A 12125-nucleotide genomic window follows, 5' to 3' on the forward strand; every position below is an offset into this window, starting at 1 on the left:
TGTTCTTCAGCGCGGCTCAGTAAACGCTGACTCCAGGAAACATCCCAACATAGGTCGATGGTAACGCAGGCTGCCATAAAGCTTCGCCGTCCAGGAAGAGATTTGGGAACAATTCCTTATGTTTTAAAGGGCTTTATGCGAGAAGCTCAAAACCAGGTTCCTCATTTGAAAAGGAGTATCAGAACAGCTATGTTGAATGAAAGGATCCCTTGAACGCGTTCAGGCCTGCGTCTGGGACGCGTTAAACGATCAGACTTTGTCAAGTTTGCACTGGTGAGCCGCCATTTCACAGACGGGCAAACTGAGGCTCGCGGGGCCGCGATCTACCCAAGCCTTTCCAAGATGGGCAGCGGCGGCGGGGAGGGCCGTCTAGGCCCCGGACAGTACCGTCGGCTCGCCGGCGGCTGTGATACCAGCCGCCGACGTAAGCCCCAGGGGCCGCGGTGGCCGGACTCGCGGCAGAGTTGCTCGGAGTACGTGCCATGGCGACGCTTCCGGACCAACCGGAAGCCCACTGCCCAGAACTACAACTCCCGGCAGTCCGCGCGACGCGTCCTGGTCGACGCCGGGGGAGCGGCCGCCATTGTCCGCCGCCGAGGTGAGGCGGTCGCCCAGGCGGTGGGGTCGCCGCCGTTGCCGCCGTGGGAGCCAGGAGGTTGGGAGAACAAGCGCGAAGACCCGGCGCCTGCAGTCGGGGCCGGCGCGGATTCCGCGCCTGCCCCTTCCGCGTCGGCTTCGCGCCCCTGTTTCCTTTGGTTCTGCGACCCTCCCGCCTCCCGCCTCGGGGCTCGCGGCCGCGCTGGGCCGGCTGGGCGGGCCCCGGTGAGCCCTGCACGTCGGGCCTGGCGCTGGGTAGCAGCCGTCGGCTCAGCGCGCCTTTGTCTGCCCCGCCGCGCGTGAAGATCCCAAGCGTACCGCCAGGCCGAACCTTGGAGCGGAACAAAAGCCCGAAGCGAAGCGGCGAAGCGATCCCAAGCTTGCTAAGTCGCTTGCCTCGAGCCGCGGGGACCGGCCCGCAGGGGTGGGAACCAGGTAAGGCCGGCCGCGAACCAGGTAAGGCCGGCCGCTCGCGGGTGCGGGCTCCCGAGCATCGCCTCCGCCTCCGGTGGTGCATAAGAGATCGGGCGGGAGGCCAGGCAGCAGGTGATGCGGCGCCTCTGAGGCCGTTAAAGGGAATAATAAACACCTTTCTTTCCCCAGCGGGTGTTTCTCGTCCGCGCGGGTTCAGCTAAGGCGCCGAGGGACGACGGCGACCGTGGGAGGGGGACAATCCCCGATTCTCTTCACCGTGCAGTGACGGCGGACTTGGTTAGGTTGCAAACAGCGGTGCGGAATCGTTTGCCTACTTTGAGTTTTGGCGCAGATCCCGGTGTTCCTGGGGCCAGCAGGCGTCCTGGTGCTTTATACTCACTCCCAGGAATCCGCAGAGCTCTGACAGTTGGCCCTCGTACCCTCGAGAGGTCTCGGGACTTGCACAAAGACTTGGAACCGACGGACTTTGTGGTCTGGGCTCCACATCAGGAAACGGACAGACTTGGGCCCGGTAGGTCTTGCCGGTTGAGTTCTTGTTTCCCTCCTCCCTTCCTCCCTTTTAGATAAAGGTTGCATAACAGAAAATCATTTTAGAGTACAGTTCACTGGTTTTTGTTGTATATTCAGAAAGTTGTGCAATAATAACTACTATCTAACAGAACATTTTCATCACCTCCTATAAGAAACCACCCGCACCATTAAGTGGTCACTCCGCATCTCTCCCTCCCCGCCCAGCTCTAGGCAACCATTGATTTCTTGGGGGGGGGGGGGGGGATGTGCAGGTGGATTTTACAGTAGTTTTTGTCAAATCAACCAAAAAATAACCTCGAGGTTGTCACTGACTGTCTCTTAACAACCACTGACAAATTTATACCCTCTCAGTCTGGAGTGTGGTCTTTTTTTCAGCTTATTCAAGTCACTCTTCATTTATGTCCTGGAATTCTGTTGTTTTTGACACGTAAATTCTGTTTTCTTACAATGCTCCCTGCAAGTCTTTTGTTGCTTCCTTGGATGGGCTGTGTTCTTTGTTCCCACTGGCTCTTCTGTGACAAAGGACCAGTTTTGTCTTTTCCATTTTTGTCATTAGGTTGGTATTGCAATTGTCTGTGAATCACCTTAATCCAGTGCTTTTGGCCAGGCACCTGGTGGATTGATCCTGTGGGATGGCAGCTGTCAATCCATGGGCCTCCTGGGGTAAGTCCCAACTCTGTGTCTTCCGGGCCTCCTCAGTGGTGAACCTGCTGCAGCCAGGGGTCAGAGCTAGGGAGGGACTGAGAGTTTTGGGGGATTGGAGGGAGTCTCTCTGTCTTGGTATAGAATTAGAACTGAGTGAGATTAAAAAAAAAAAAGACAACTTGGTTGTTGGTGAAAAAGGAAAGTGGTTAGTGTAAAAGACAGTGTTATTTTGTATATCTATAGTCTTAAGATGTGTTAGTGGTTCTAAGACATTTTCTACTGATTTGTGGGATTGCTTAGAAGACAGATATACATACAATCAGAATTTCTCTATCATTGCCGTATTTTTTACCTTTAGTGTTGTTTCTCATTTATGTAGCAGTGGCATGTAATTTAAGAACAATGTTAAATAGCGTGATGTCAGTGATGTGTTATCTTTAAGTGAGGTTTCATGTATTTATCACTAAAGACATCAAGGGAGTATCTTACTACTTAGATTATTATTTTTATTTTATATATTTTTTTAATTAATTATTTTTTCATGTTTATTCATTTTTGAGAGAGAGAGACACACACAGTGCCAGCGGGGAAGGGGCAGAGAGAGAGGGAGACACAGAATCCAAAGCAGGCTCCAGGCTCTGAGCTGTCAGCTCAGAGCCGGATGCAGGGCTCCAACCCCCTAATGGTGAGATCATGACCTGAGTGGTCAGATGCTTAACTGACTGAGCCACCCAGGCGCCCCTCTACTTAGATTATTTTTAACATTGGGTAACCTTAAACATTTTATCAGATACCTCTTCAGCCATTCAAGTGATTCTATTCTATTATTATCATTTTTATTATTAAAAAAATTTTTTTTAATGTTTATTTTTGAGAGAGAGCATGAGCAGGGGAGGGGCAGAGAGAGAGGGAGACACAGAATCCTAAGCAGGCCCAGGCTCTGAGCCGTCACTACAGAGCCAAATGCAGGGCTTGAACTCAAGAGCAGTGAGATCATGCCCTGAGCCAAAGTTGGACACTCAACCGACTGAGCCACCCAGATGCCGCCAAGTGATTCTATTCTTGATTCTTCTTGGCTATATCATGTCAGATTTTTGGGTAGTGACTTACCTGTGTATTTCTAGTATAAATCTAGCTTGTTATGTTGGATTTTGTTACATGCCTTGGGCTCTGTTTATGGAACTTCGTTACACCCATTAGTGAGACAGATCTGCTTTTCTATTTTGTTGCCTTTAGTCACTGGGATTGTTGTCACAGTGGCTTTTCTTTACTTGTCCCAACCTGATCTGGTGCAGGTGTCCTTACGGACCAGTCCTGGGGAATGGCGGCTGTTGACCCGTGGACCTCCTGGGGTGAGTCAAAAGCCTGTGTCCCCATTGGCCATGTTTGCTGCTGTGTCATGCTTCTTCCAGCAGTGACCTGCCGTGGCCAGGGATTGGAGCTGGGGAGCCAGGTGGGGATTTAGGGCAGGGGGGGTTCTGGTCCAGGTCTCTCTGTGCAGAGCTGGAACAGGGACGGATCAGAACATTCCATTGGGTGATAGAGTGATGGTGACACCTCCAGGAGAAGGGTGCATGAGAATAAGTGTGTGGCCATTTACAGCTCGGGCCCAGAAAGGATGTGAACTGGTACTACTTCTCAGAGATGGTGCTTCTGAGCAAAGGGGGCCAGTGCAGGACTCATGTTTAGGAACATTACTTCTCTTCTCGGAGCCCCATTTCCTTCATCTATAAAATGAGGAGTCTCTTTCTTTGCCCAATGGACACGGCTAGGAACTAGCTCTCCCTCAGCACACTCCCTGCCCCCGCCGTCACCCTGACCAGGAAGGACTCGTCGGCATACTTCCGGTGGGGAGAGCTGCCTCCGTGACTTTGTTTTCCTCCCCAGCTCTGTGTCCTCAGGACTCTGCCTGGCCTGTGGAAGAGAGCCCCAAGGAGGAGAGGAGGGTCACTGGGCTCCCGACAGCCCAGGTCCAGGTGAGTCAGGCATCTGCTTTTTCCTGAAGGGCTGTCCTGTACCCTGGGGTGTCCAGGTTGTCCCCCAGCATCCTAGTCTTTGTGTTCATAAGTTTATAGCAGCTAGACTTCGCCTAAAGAAAGAGTCGGCCAGAAGTTAATTGCTTTCAGAGCACAGACAGGGAGAATTCAAACAGTTTTCTGTGACATGGAACCACATTATCGACCAACCTGTTCACAGAACTGAGCCCTGGCAATGCCGTGTGTTGTTTTGGTGGACGAGGGGCAGCCCCTTTGGCCGGCAGCAGCCCCCTTTTCTCCTCCCACCTTACCTCATGTATTCAGTGCCATATTGGGTTGATGCTGTCCTGTGAGCTCTGTGCTTGCTGGGCAGAGAACATGGATAAGTCCAAGCCCTGGTCCCGAGGAATTCTCAGTCCCCTTTCCCAAGGTGGTTCAGTCAGCTACTGAGGCCTCATGGCCTGCTGGTGCCACACCTGTGGTTCAGGACATGGGCCTGAGATGCTTAGGGAGGCCCCAAGCCTTGGAGAGGCTGAGCCCAACTAAGGCCTCGAGAAGTGGGAGACAGTCTGCATAAAGTCACTGGGGCACAGAGCAGCTGGAGTCCTTCCGCTGTGGGGAGGGACGCTGCCCGGGAGACATGATGCACTTGCACCAAGAGGTTAAGGGGGCTGCAGGGGCCTGGCCTTTTGTGACCCTGCCTGTGTGTGTTGGGTGAGGGTGGGGGCACCGCACGACCGGCGTCTGGGTGAAGGATGACCCTAGTTAGAATTGAGGATGCAGAGGCCAGGATGAACCTAACCAGGCCCTGAATGCCTACTGTGGAGCCAGGGCTCCATTCTGGTGGTAATAAAGAGCTTCCTAAGTGCAGTGAGCAGGAGGTGCCATTGTCTAAAATGTGGCTGGAAGGGTGTCCCTGGCAGGAGTGTGGGGGGGAACGGGGTCGTGGGAAGCAGGTTGGCATTTCAGGTGTCAGTGTGACCAGGGCCTGGGAGCAAGACCTTAAGAGGTGTAAGGGAGTTGATGCAGGGTAACTTTGAGACTATTAGCATGTGAGGATGGGTCCTGAGAGGAATATGACAGGAGACATGATATGGAAGAGGTGGCAGGAAATAGGACAGCAGAGTTGATGATACTGGAAAGATGTCCACTCCTTTTTCTCCTGCCCAGCCTCTTCATTAGAGACACCCACTTAAGAAAAACCAATTGTTTTAATGACTTTATTAAAATATTCAAATACCATAAAAGCGTATAGTTCTGTGGGTTTTTGTATATTCACAGAATTATGCAACTATTACCAACCAGTATCTATTTCTGGTTCTGCTTCTAGAACATTTTTCATCCCCAAAAGAAATTCTATACCCATTAGCAGTCACTCCCTGTTCCTACCACCTTCGACCCCTGGCAACGACTCGTGTACTTTCTTTATGTGTTTGTCTCTCCTGGACATTTCACATAAAGGGGATCATATGATATATGACCTTTTGCGTTTGGTTTCTATCACTTAGCATATTTTTAAGGATCATTTATGTTGCAGTACATATCAGTATTTTATTTATTTATATGATTCAGAGGCAGCCATTTTTAACTTACTGTTTTTGGTTCCTTAGGGTTGTCTCCATATTTCTAAATGAGATTTTCATCCTGATTCATGAAATTTACATTTACTATTGGCTCCCTACTATGAAAAATGAAGAAAAATAGTTTTGTTACCATATTTAGGTTTTATTTGCTAAGTTTAAATAATGGATCAAACAAATGTACTGAGGTATAAAATTATTAATAACGTCTCTACGTAACTTAATGCCTCCCCCCCAAATTAAAAATATGTGATGAAATTTCCCATGGTTTCAAAGCTGACTGGTGAAGTGCATCGCAAGTATGCTGTCCTCACGTGGCAGCACGGCTGTCCCGGGGAGCAGAGGGCCTGAACCACGTGGTGCAGAGTGGTGGTTGTCTGGCATCAGAACTCGGGCAGCTTTGATGTTCATGGCTGATATGTTATATAGTCATTTTCAGATTCTGTAAAAGAATCGGCAATGAGGCAAGGCTGAAAGATGGGCCCTGAATCAGTCGCTTGGGAACAAAAGTTAGTTGTAATAAAATGCTGTGAAGAAGTCTTAATAACCACTGGGCTGCACCCTGCTGTTAATCTATGTGAGGGTTCCTGAGAATTATTAGGGTTAATGCTGAGAAAATAAAATGGAGAATTAAAATAACAACACCCTCCAGTGTCTGAAGAGTTGTGATTTCTGAGAACATGCTCCTGGCCCCTCCCCACACTCACTTCAAATTTTTCCCTGTGGGAGATTCAAGACTTGAATCCTGTGAGTTTTGTACTAAGCGAGGTCTTCAGGAACACTAATGAGAGCCCCATTTCCCTCCACTGTTCCCTCCAAGTTAAATACTGAAATAAAGCATTCATCTGGTGAAAACATCAAATGCTGTCATCCCTTGTTATCTGAATAGTCCATTTTGGAGAACATGTTGCATAGCAAAGTTTCAACTAGTGGGAGCCCAGATCCCATTATTTTGAAGAATAGGGAAAATGATGATACCCCATTTAAAAAACTCCAGCCAGCCTCCTCAGATATGGAAACTCTCCAACCTGTCTGTAACAATCCGCCGATGATTTGTGCATGATAAGTGTGCACGTAAATAACAGTAATACTCTGTACCCATCCCTGGCTGGTCTGAGGATGTGCACGTAGTTGTTTTCCTTCTCTGCAAAAAACTTACTGAAAATACTAATGAAATTCTAAAGTTGCCAAAGAACCCATCTGAATTTCCCCAGATTTCGTGAATGGGCCAGCTGTCCATGATATAATGCAGGAGCTGATTTTACATCTTCCCTCGGCACCCTTACATCTTCTCTCAAACCTTCCCATGATGTAGATGTACGGTCGGGTTCCGTAAAGTGCCGTCGGGAGCCCTGGTAAGCGCTCATGCGTATGAACAAAGTGAAATTGCAAGAATGACTACAGGAAATTTAGGTGGGACATTTGCGAGTTACCCTAGCAGATGTTTGTAAAGTGCAACCTCACGTAAGGGTAACCTGGGAATGGAACGGCTCGCTCCTTCCTGTGCTAGCTTCTAGGGTCCCTCTAATCCACAGTGGTGAGACTGGGTGCGAGACCTCCATCTGCTCTTTCTGTTTCACTTCTAGTCTTGGTTTTGGATTTTTTTTTTTTTAATTTGTTTTTAATGTTTACTTATTTTTGAGACAATGGGAGAGACAGAGTGCAAGCAGTGGAGGGGCAGACAGGGAGACACAGAATCTGAAGCGGGCTCCAGGCTCTGAGCTGTCAGCCCAGAGCCCGACGTGGGGCTCAAGCTCACGAACCATGAGATCATGAATGACCTGAGCCGAAGTCGGACGCTTAACTGACTGAGCCATTCAGGTGCCCCTGGTTTTGCCTTTTCTGCCTCTTCAAGGCCTCCATGAAGTGTGGACCCCAACATGGGGACATACTCAGCTGGGCATCTTTTTTTCTTCCCCTTTGGCAGCACGTGAGTTCCTTCCCCTTTGATAACATCTACAAATCTGGAAATATTTCTTTTTACTTATTCAAAGTTTTATTTTGACAAATCCCATAAGCACAGAAAAGTATGGAAAGCAATCAAATATGGTCTCCATTACTCAGAATGAAGTTGTTAATGTTTTGTAATATTTGCTTAGTTTTCCCCAGTCACATTCTCTTCCCATGTTTACCCAGAATAGCTGCTTATGGTGTGTACACAGCTAATTAATTGTCTTACTCATATGTAGATAATAAGCTATTTATATAGACATCACATAGATAGTAGTCTAATTCTTTTTAAGTTTTTTTTTTCCCTAAGTCATCTCTATACCCCAGTGTGGGGCTCAAACTCCCAACCCCGAGATCAAGAGTTGCATGCTTTTCCTACCCATAGCTTTTCTATACCTTTCTTTGCTTATTCAAGGTCAACTTTGAGATCCATCCATGTGATAAGTTCCTTCCTTTTGCCCTCTGTTCATCCCTTTTACAGATGGGCGTAGAAGCCCCTCCCCCCCCCCCCCCCCCATTTTTACTATTCCAGGAAAAGCTGTGTGGACCTTCTTGTAATATCATTTTGTGCATACATCTAAATGTTTATCTAGACGTACCCCTCAAAGCAGAAGTATGCTGAGTTTTAGGGTGCACGTTTGCAGTATGACCAGCGCTGCCCCGTGGCTCTTGGAAAGGGCCTCCTCTCGTTCTCACTGCCATGGAAGAGAGCCTGTCTCCCTGCATCTCTGCTGCTGAGTGGCAGTGTCGGGTCTTTTAATTTTTGCATAGCTCAAGACCAAAATGGTAGATTGTGTGGTAGATTCAATGGTAGATTCCTTGATTGCTAGCAAGGTTGTGTATCTTTACATATTGTTACTGGTCATCTGGATTTCTTCTCTGTCTCTCTCCCACTCCTACCTCTGTGTAGACTCTGACCTGTTGATACGTAGGCATTTTATATGCATTGTGGATCCTGGTTCTTTGCCATGTGTGAATTGTCTTCTCCCAGTCTGTAGCTTGTCTTAACTTTGTGGTGTTCTTTGTCAGTCCCATGTTTCCCGTATCTGTATTTGTTTATAGCTAGTGTTTTTGTTTCTTGTTTAAAGAATTCACATATTAAAAAAAAAAAAAATTCTGTTCCTTTAGGTTGTTTCTGAGGTCTTCTCTTACATGGTGGGCCTCCTGAAGCAATTGCTGTGTGTTCACAGTTGTTTTTTTTTTTAACATTTTATTCATTTTTGAGACAGAGACAGAGCATGAACGGGGGAGGGTCAGAGAGAGGGAGACACAGAATCTGAAACAGGCTCCAGGCTCTGAGCGGTCAGCACAGAGCCCGACGCGGGGCTTGAACTCACGGACCATGAGATCATGACCTGAGCCGAAGTCGGACGCTCAACCGACTGAGCCACCCAGGCGCCCCGCTGTGTGTTCACATTTAATAAATTCTTGTTCTTTCAGAGCCCCTCTTGTGTCATCCTGTTTTATACTGAAATCCCTCCAATCAGAGAATTGGGATTGCAGTTCATTGAAAGTAGGATTGTAGATATTGCCAGTATTCTGTGTACTTTTGGCTTCTGTGTTTGGTCTCCCCGCCTGTGCTGCACATGTTCCTAGCGTATCCAGGGCTCTTGTGGTCTCCTGTGCTTACCAGGGAAGAGCTGTGAAGCTGTGTTTGAGTGTTCTGCTTTCCTGTGGCTGAGTAGGTTTGGTTCCTGATTGGCCTTCCTGTGTGTGTGTCCGTCTGTCTGTCTCCCTCCCAACGAATCTCACTCTAAGCTCCATGGACCTGCTTGGGCCAGGATCCTCGGGTTGGTTGTGTTTCCGGGCATGCAGCTGGCTGTCAGGCCACAGACCTCCTACCCCACATTGTTGAGGTTTCAACTCTGGGGTTGTTGGTCACCCGAGCAGCTGGAGAACCTCATGCACTCCTGTGTCTGAGCAGGGTCAAGGCAGTGTTACCCGAGTGTAAGTGCAGGGCATTTGGTGGTGGTGCTGCCCACAGGTGGCTGGTTGGGAGCTGGGATAGCTAGCAAAGCTGTCCTGAGTACCGACTTGCCTTGTCACCTGTTTTCAGCCTGCCTCTCACTCCTGACTTAATCGTTTAAGCTCAGAGCCCCAAGCCTCTCCTGGGAACTTCTTCCACCGTAGCCCTTCTAATGTGTGGGGGCTGGGATTCCCTCTGCTTTGTTTCCTTGGTCTGCTACTCTTTCATCTGTTCCCCATCTTGCAAGAACGTGTGGAACAACACGTGCCAATGGCCTCTTCTTTTCACTGGCTGGGATGTTTCTCTTTCTCAAACTTTATTTAGGAGATATTTAAACCCTAAAGTGGAATCTGGACCTTGTGTTAGTTCCTGTTAGCATTGTAACAAATTACTACAAACTTAATGTCTTAGAATAATATGAATTTACTGTCTTGTTCTAGAGCTCAGAAGTTTAAAATGGGTTTGTAGGCTCTTGGCAGTCAGCCAGTTCTGTGTTCTCATTGATACCACTTCTTTGACATATTGTTATGTCTTCTCTCTCCCCTTCAGATGTCAATAAATAGCAACATTTTTCAAAGACAAGAAAAAAAAAAAAAATGGGTCTGTAAGGCCGTGTTCCTTCTGGAGGCTACAGGGGAGAATCTGCTTCCTTGCTTTTCCCAGCTTCTGGAGGTTACCCTAATTTCTTGGCCTGTGGTCCCCACCCTCCATCTTCAGGATGCCTTGATCCAACATCATGTCTCCTTTTACTCAGACCCTCCTCCTTCCTCCTTGTGATTACATTGAGCCCACCTAGATGATCCAAGATAATCTCCCCAAATCAGTATCCTTAATGTAATCACATTTCTGCAGAGCCCCTTTAACATAATGGTTATAGGTTCTGGGATTTAGGATGTTGCCATGTCTTGGTGAGGGGTGTTATTACAAACACCCATGTTCAATAACTTCAACTGTCAGCTTTTAGCTTTGTGCCTTTTTCTCTATCCTGACACAAAAACTGGAATATTTTAAAGCAAATTTCAGATATTCTGTCATTTTGCTTATCAACACTTCTGTGTAATTTCTAAGAGATAACATCCTTTTTAGAAAATAATAACTTTATCTTTTCACACCCAACAAAATTAACGACAGTAAGTCCCTGTTATTAGTTAATACCCGGCAATGTTCAGTTTTTTCCAATTGTCCCCAAAATATGTTTTACATTTGGTTCAAATCAGGATCCAAACGAGGACCACACACTGTGTGCTTAATATGCTGAAGAAACCAGGTCACTTTCTTGTTGGTTGCCTGATTTTGCCCTCTTGATGACATTGGGTGAGTTCCTCCATCCCTTTGCCTTCCATAAGCTGATAATTGGACTAGAGGGATGAGTAGATTCAGGTCCCATATTTTTGGTGAGAGTACACCATAGGAGGTGCTGGGTCCTTTCTGCTCTGTTGCATTAGTGGGTACAGGACGTCTGATCGTCCCATTTTCGGAAGATGCGATGGATTAGGCTAACTATAGCCGCCCCTCCATTATTCTTCATGTTATTCAGACACGTTCCGTGTCTGCCTTCCATGTGTGATGTGGCAGTTCCTGATGATCGTTGCCAATGTCGACTATTTGATTAAAGGTTGCAGAATCGCTCCCTGCAGTGTCTGTTAGATGTAGTTCTTTTATTCCTTAGGTGCGTATAGGGATTCCATTGGGGTCTTGGGAGGGGTGGGAGGTTAACTTGTGACTCGGTTCACCAGCTTAACAGCTGCTAGGGTGTGGGTTTGAAGCTTGTTAAGTGTAGCTGAACTGAAGCCATCAAGTAGATGCCACCCTCTGTGGGAGTCAGGTGGCATGAGGGAGCACACCAAGAGCACCCTGGTGAGAAAGCATGGCCTCCCAGCTGCGTGTGATTGGGTGTGATTGCTCTGTGAAAGTACACTGAGCTTATTATTTCAGCTCACTTGGGCTTTGTGCACTTCACTGTCCGAATGTTACACTTATATTAAAAAGTTTATATTACTTAAAAACATAGAAGCATCACCCAGCAAGGAAACTGAGGCCCTAGGCAGATCTGTAGAAGAAAGCCAAGGTATTGGCTTGATGAGTCCAAGGTTAGGGATAGTTGCACTAGGAAGTTTTGCTCTGCAGTTTTAAGTGCTTTTCAGAGTAAGGGAATTACTGCAGCAGAATCAGTTCTGTGTTTTAAGCTAAGCATTATTTGGTGGAGGGGGAACAGTTGGGATCGACAGAGTAAAAGTTGTTACATTGAAGACCAGCCATGAGGGTGAACCTGATCAGAGATACCGAGCTCAATTTGTGAGCCTTGACCGGCAGGGACAGAAAAGAAGGGCGTGAGAAGGGCTGTATGGGGGAAGCAGTAACATAGCGGGCCATGAAGGCGTGGGGAGAAGTTCACAGGAGGCTCAGTGTGGAAATTCGCTGACACGGAGGTGGACCAGAAAGCTG

General features: G+C 47.8%; 1 protein-coding gene across 6 annotated transcripts in view; it reads left to right on the top strand.

Moving 5' to 3' along the window:
- Positions 1-564: 564 nt before the first annotated feature.
- ZNF606 (zinc finger protein 606) overlaps positions 565-12125 on the top strand; it is a 28394-nt gene continuing 16833 nt past the window's right edge. For 3 of the 6 annotated variants that reach the window (XM_078438586.2, XM_078438582.2, XM_078438587.2), the window contains exons 1-5: positions 565-1032; positions 1201-1543; positions 2120-2226; positions 3504-3560; positions 4096-4184. In XM_078438586.2, coding sequence (XP_078294712.1) covers positions 2196-2226; positions 3504-3560; positions 4096-4184 — 177 coding nt within the window. In that variant the 5' untranslated portion in view covers positions 565-1032; positions 1201-1543; positions 2120-2195. The other 3 variants (XM_078438584.2, XM_078438583.2, XM_060652351.3) reach the window with 3 other exon arrangements.

This window comes from Panthera onca, chromosome E2, assembly GCF_046562875.1.
Source record: "Panthera onca isolate mPanOnc1 chromosome E2, mPanOnc1 haplotype 2, whole genome shotgun sequence".
Classification (NCBI taxonomy): domain Eukaryota; kingdom Metazoa; phylum Chordata; class Mammalia; order Carnivora; family Felidae; genus Panthera; species Panthera onca.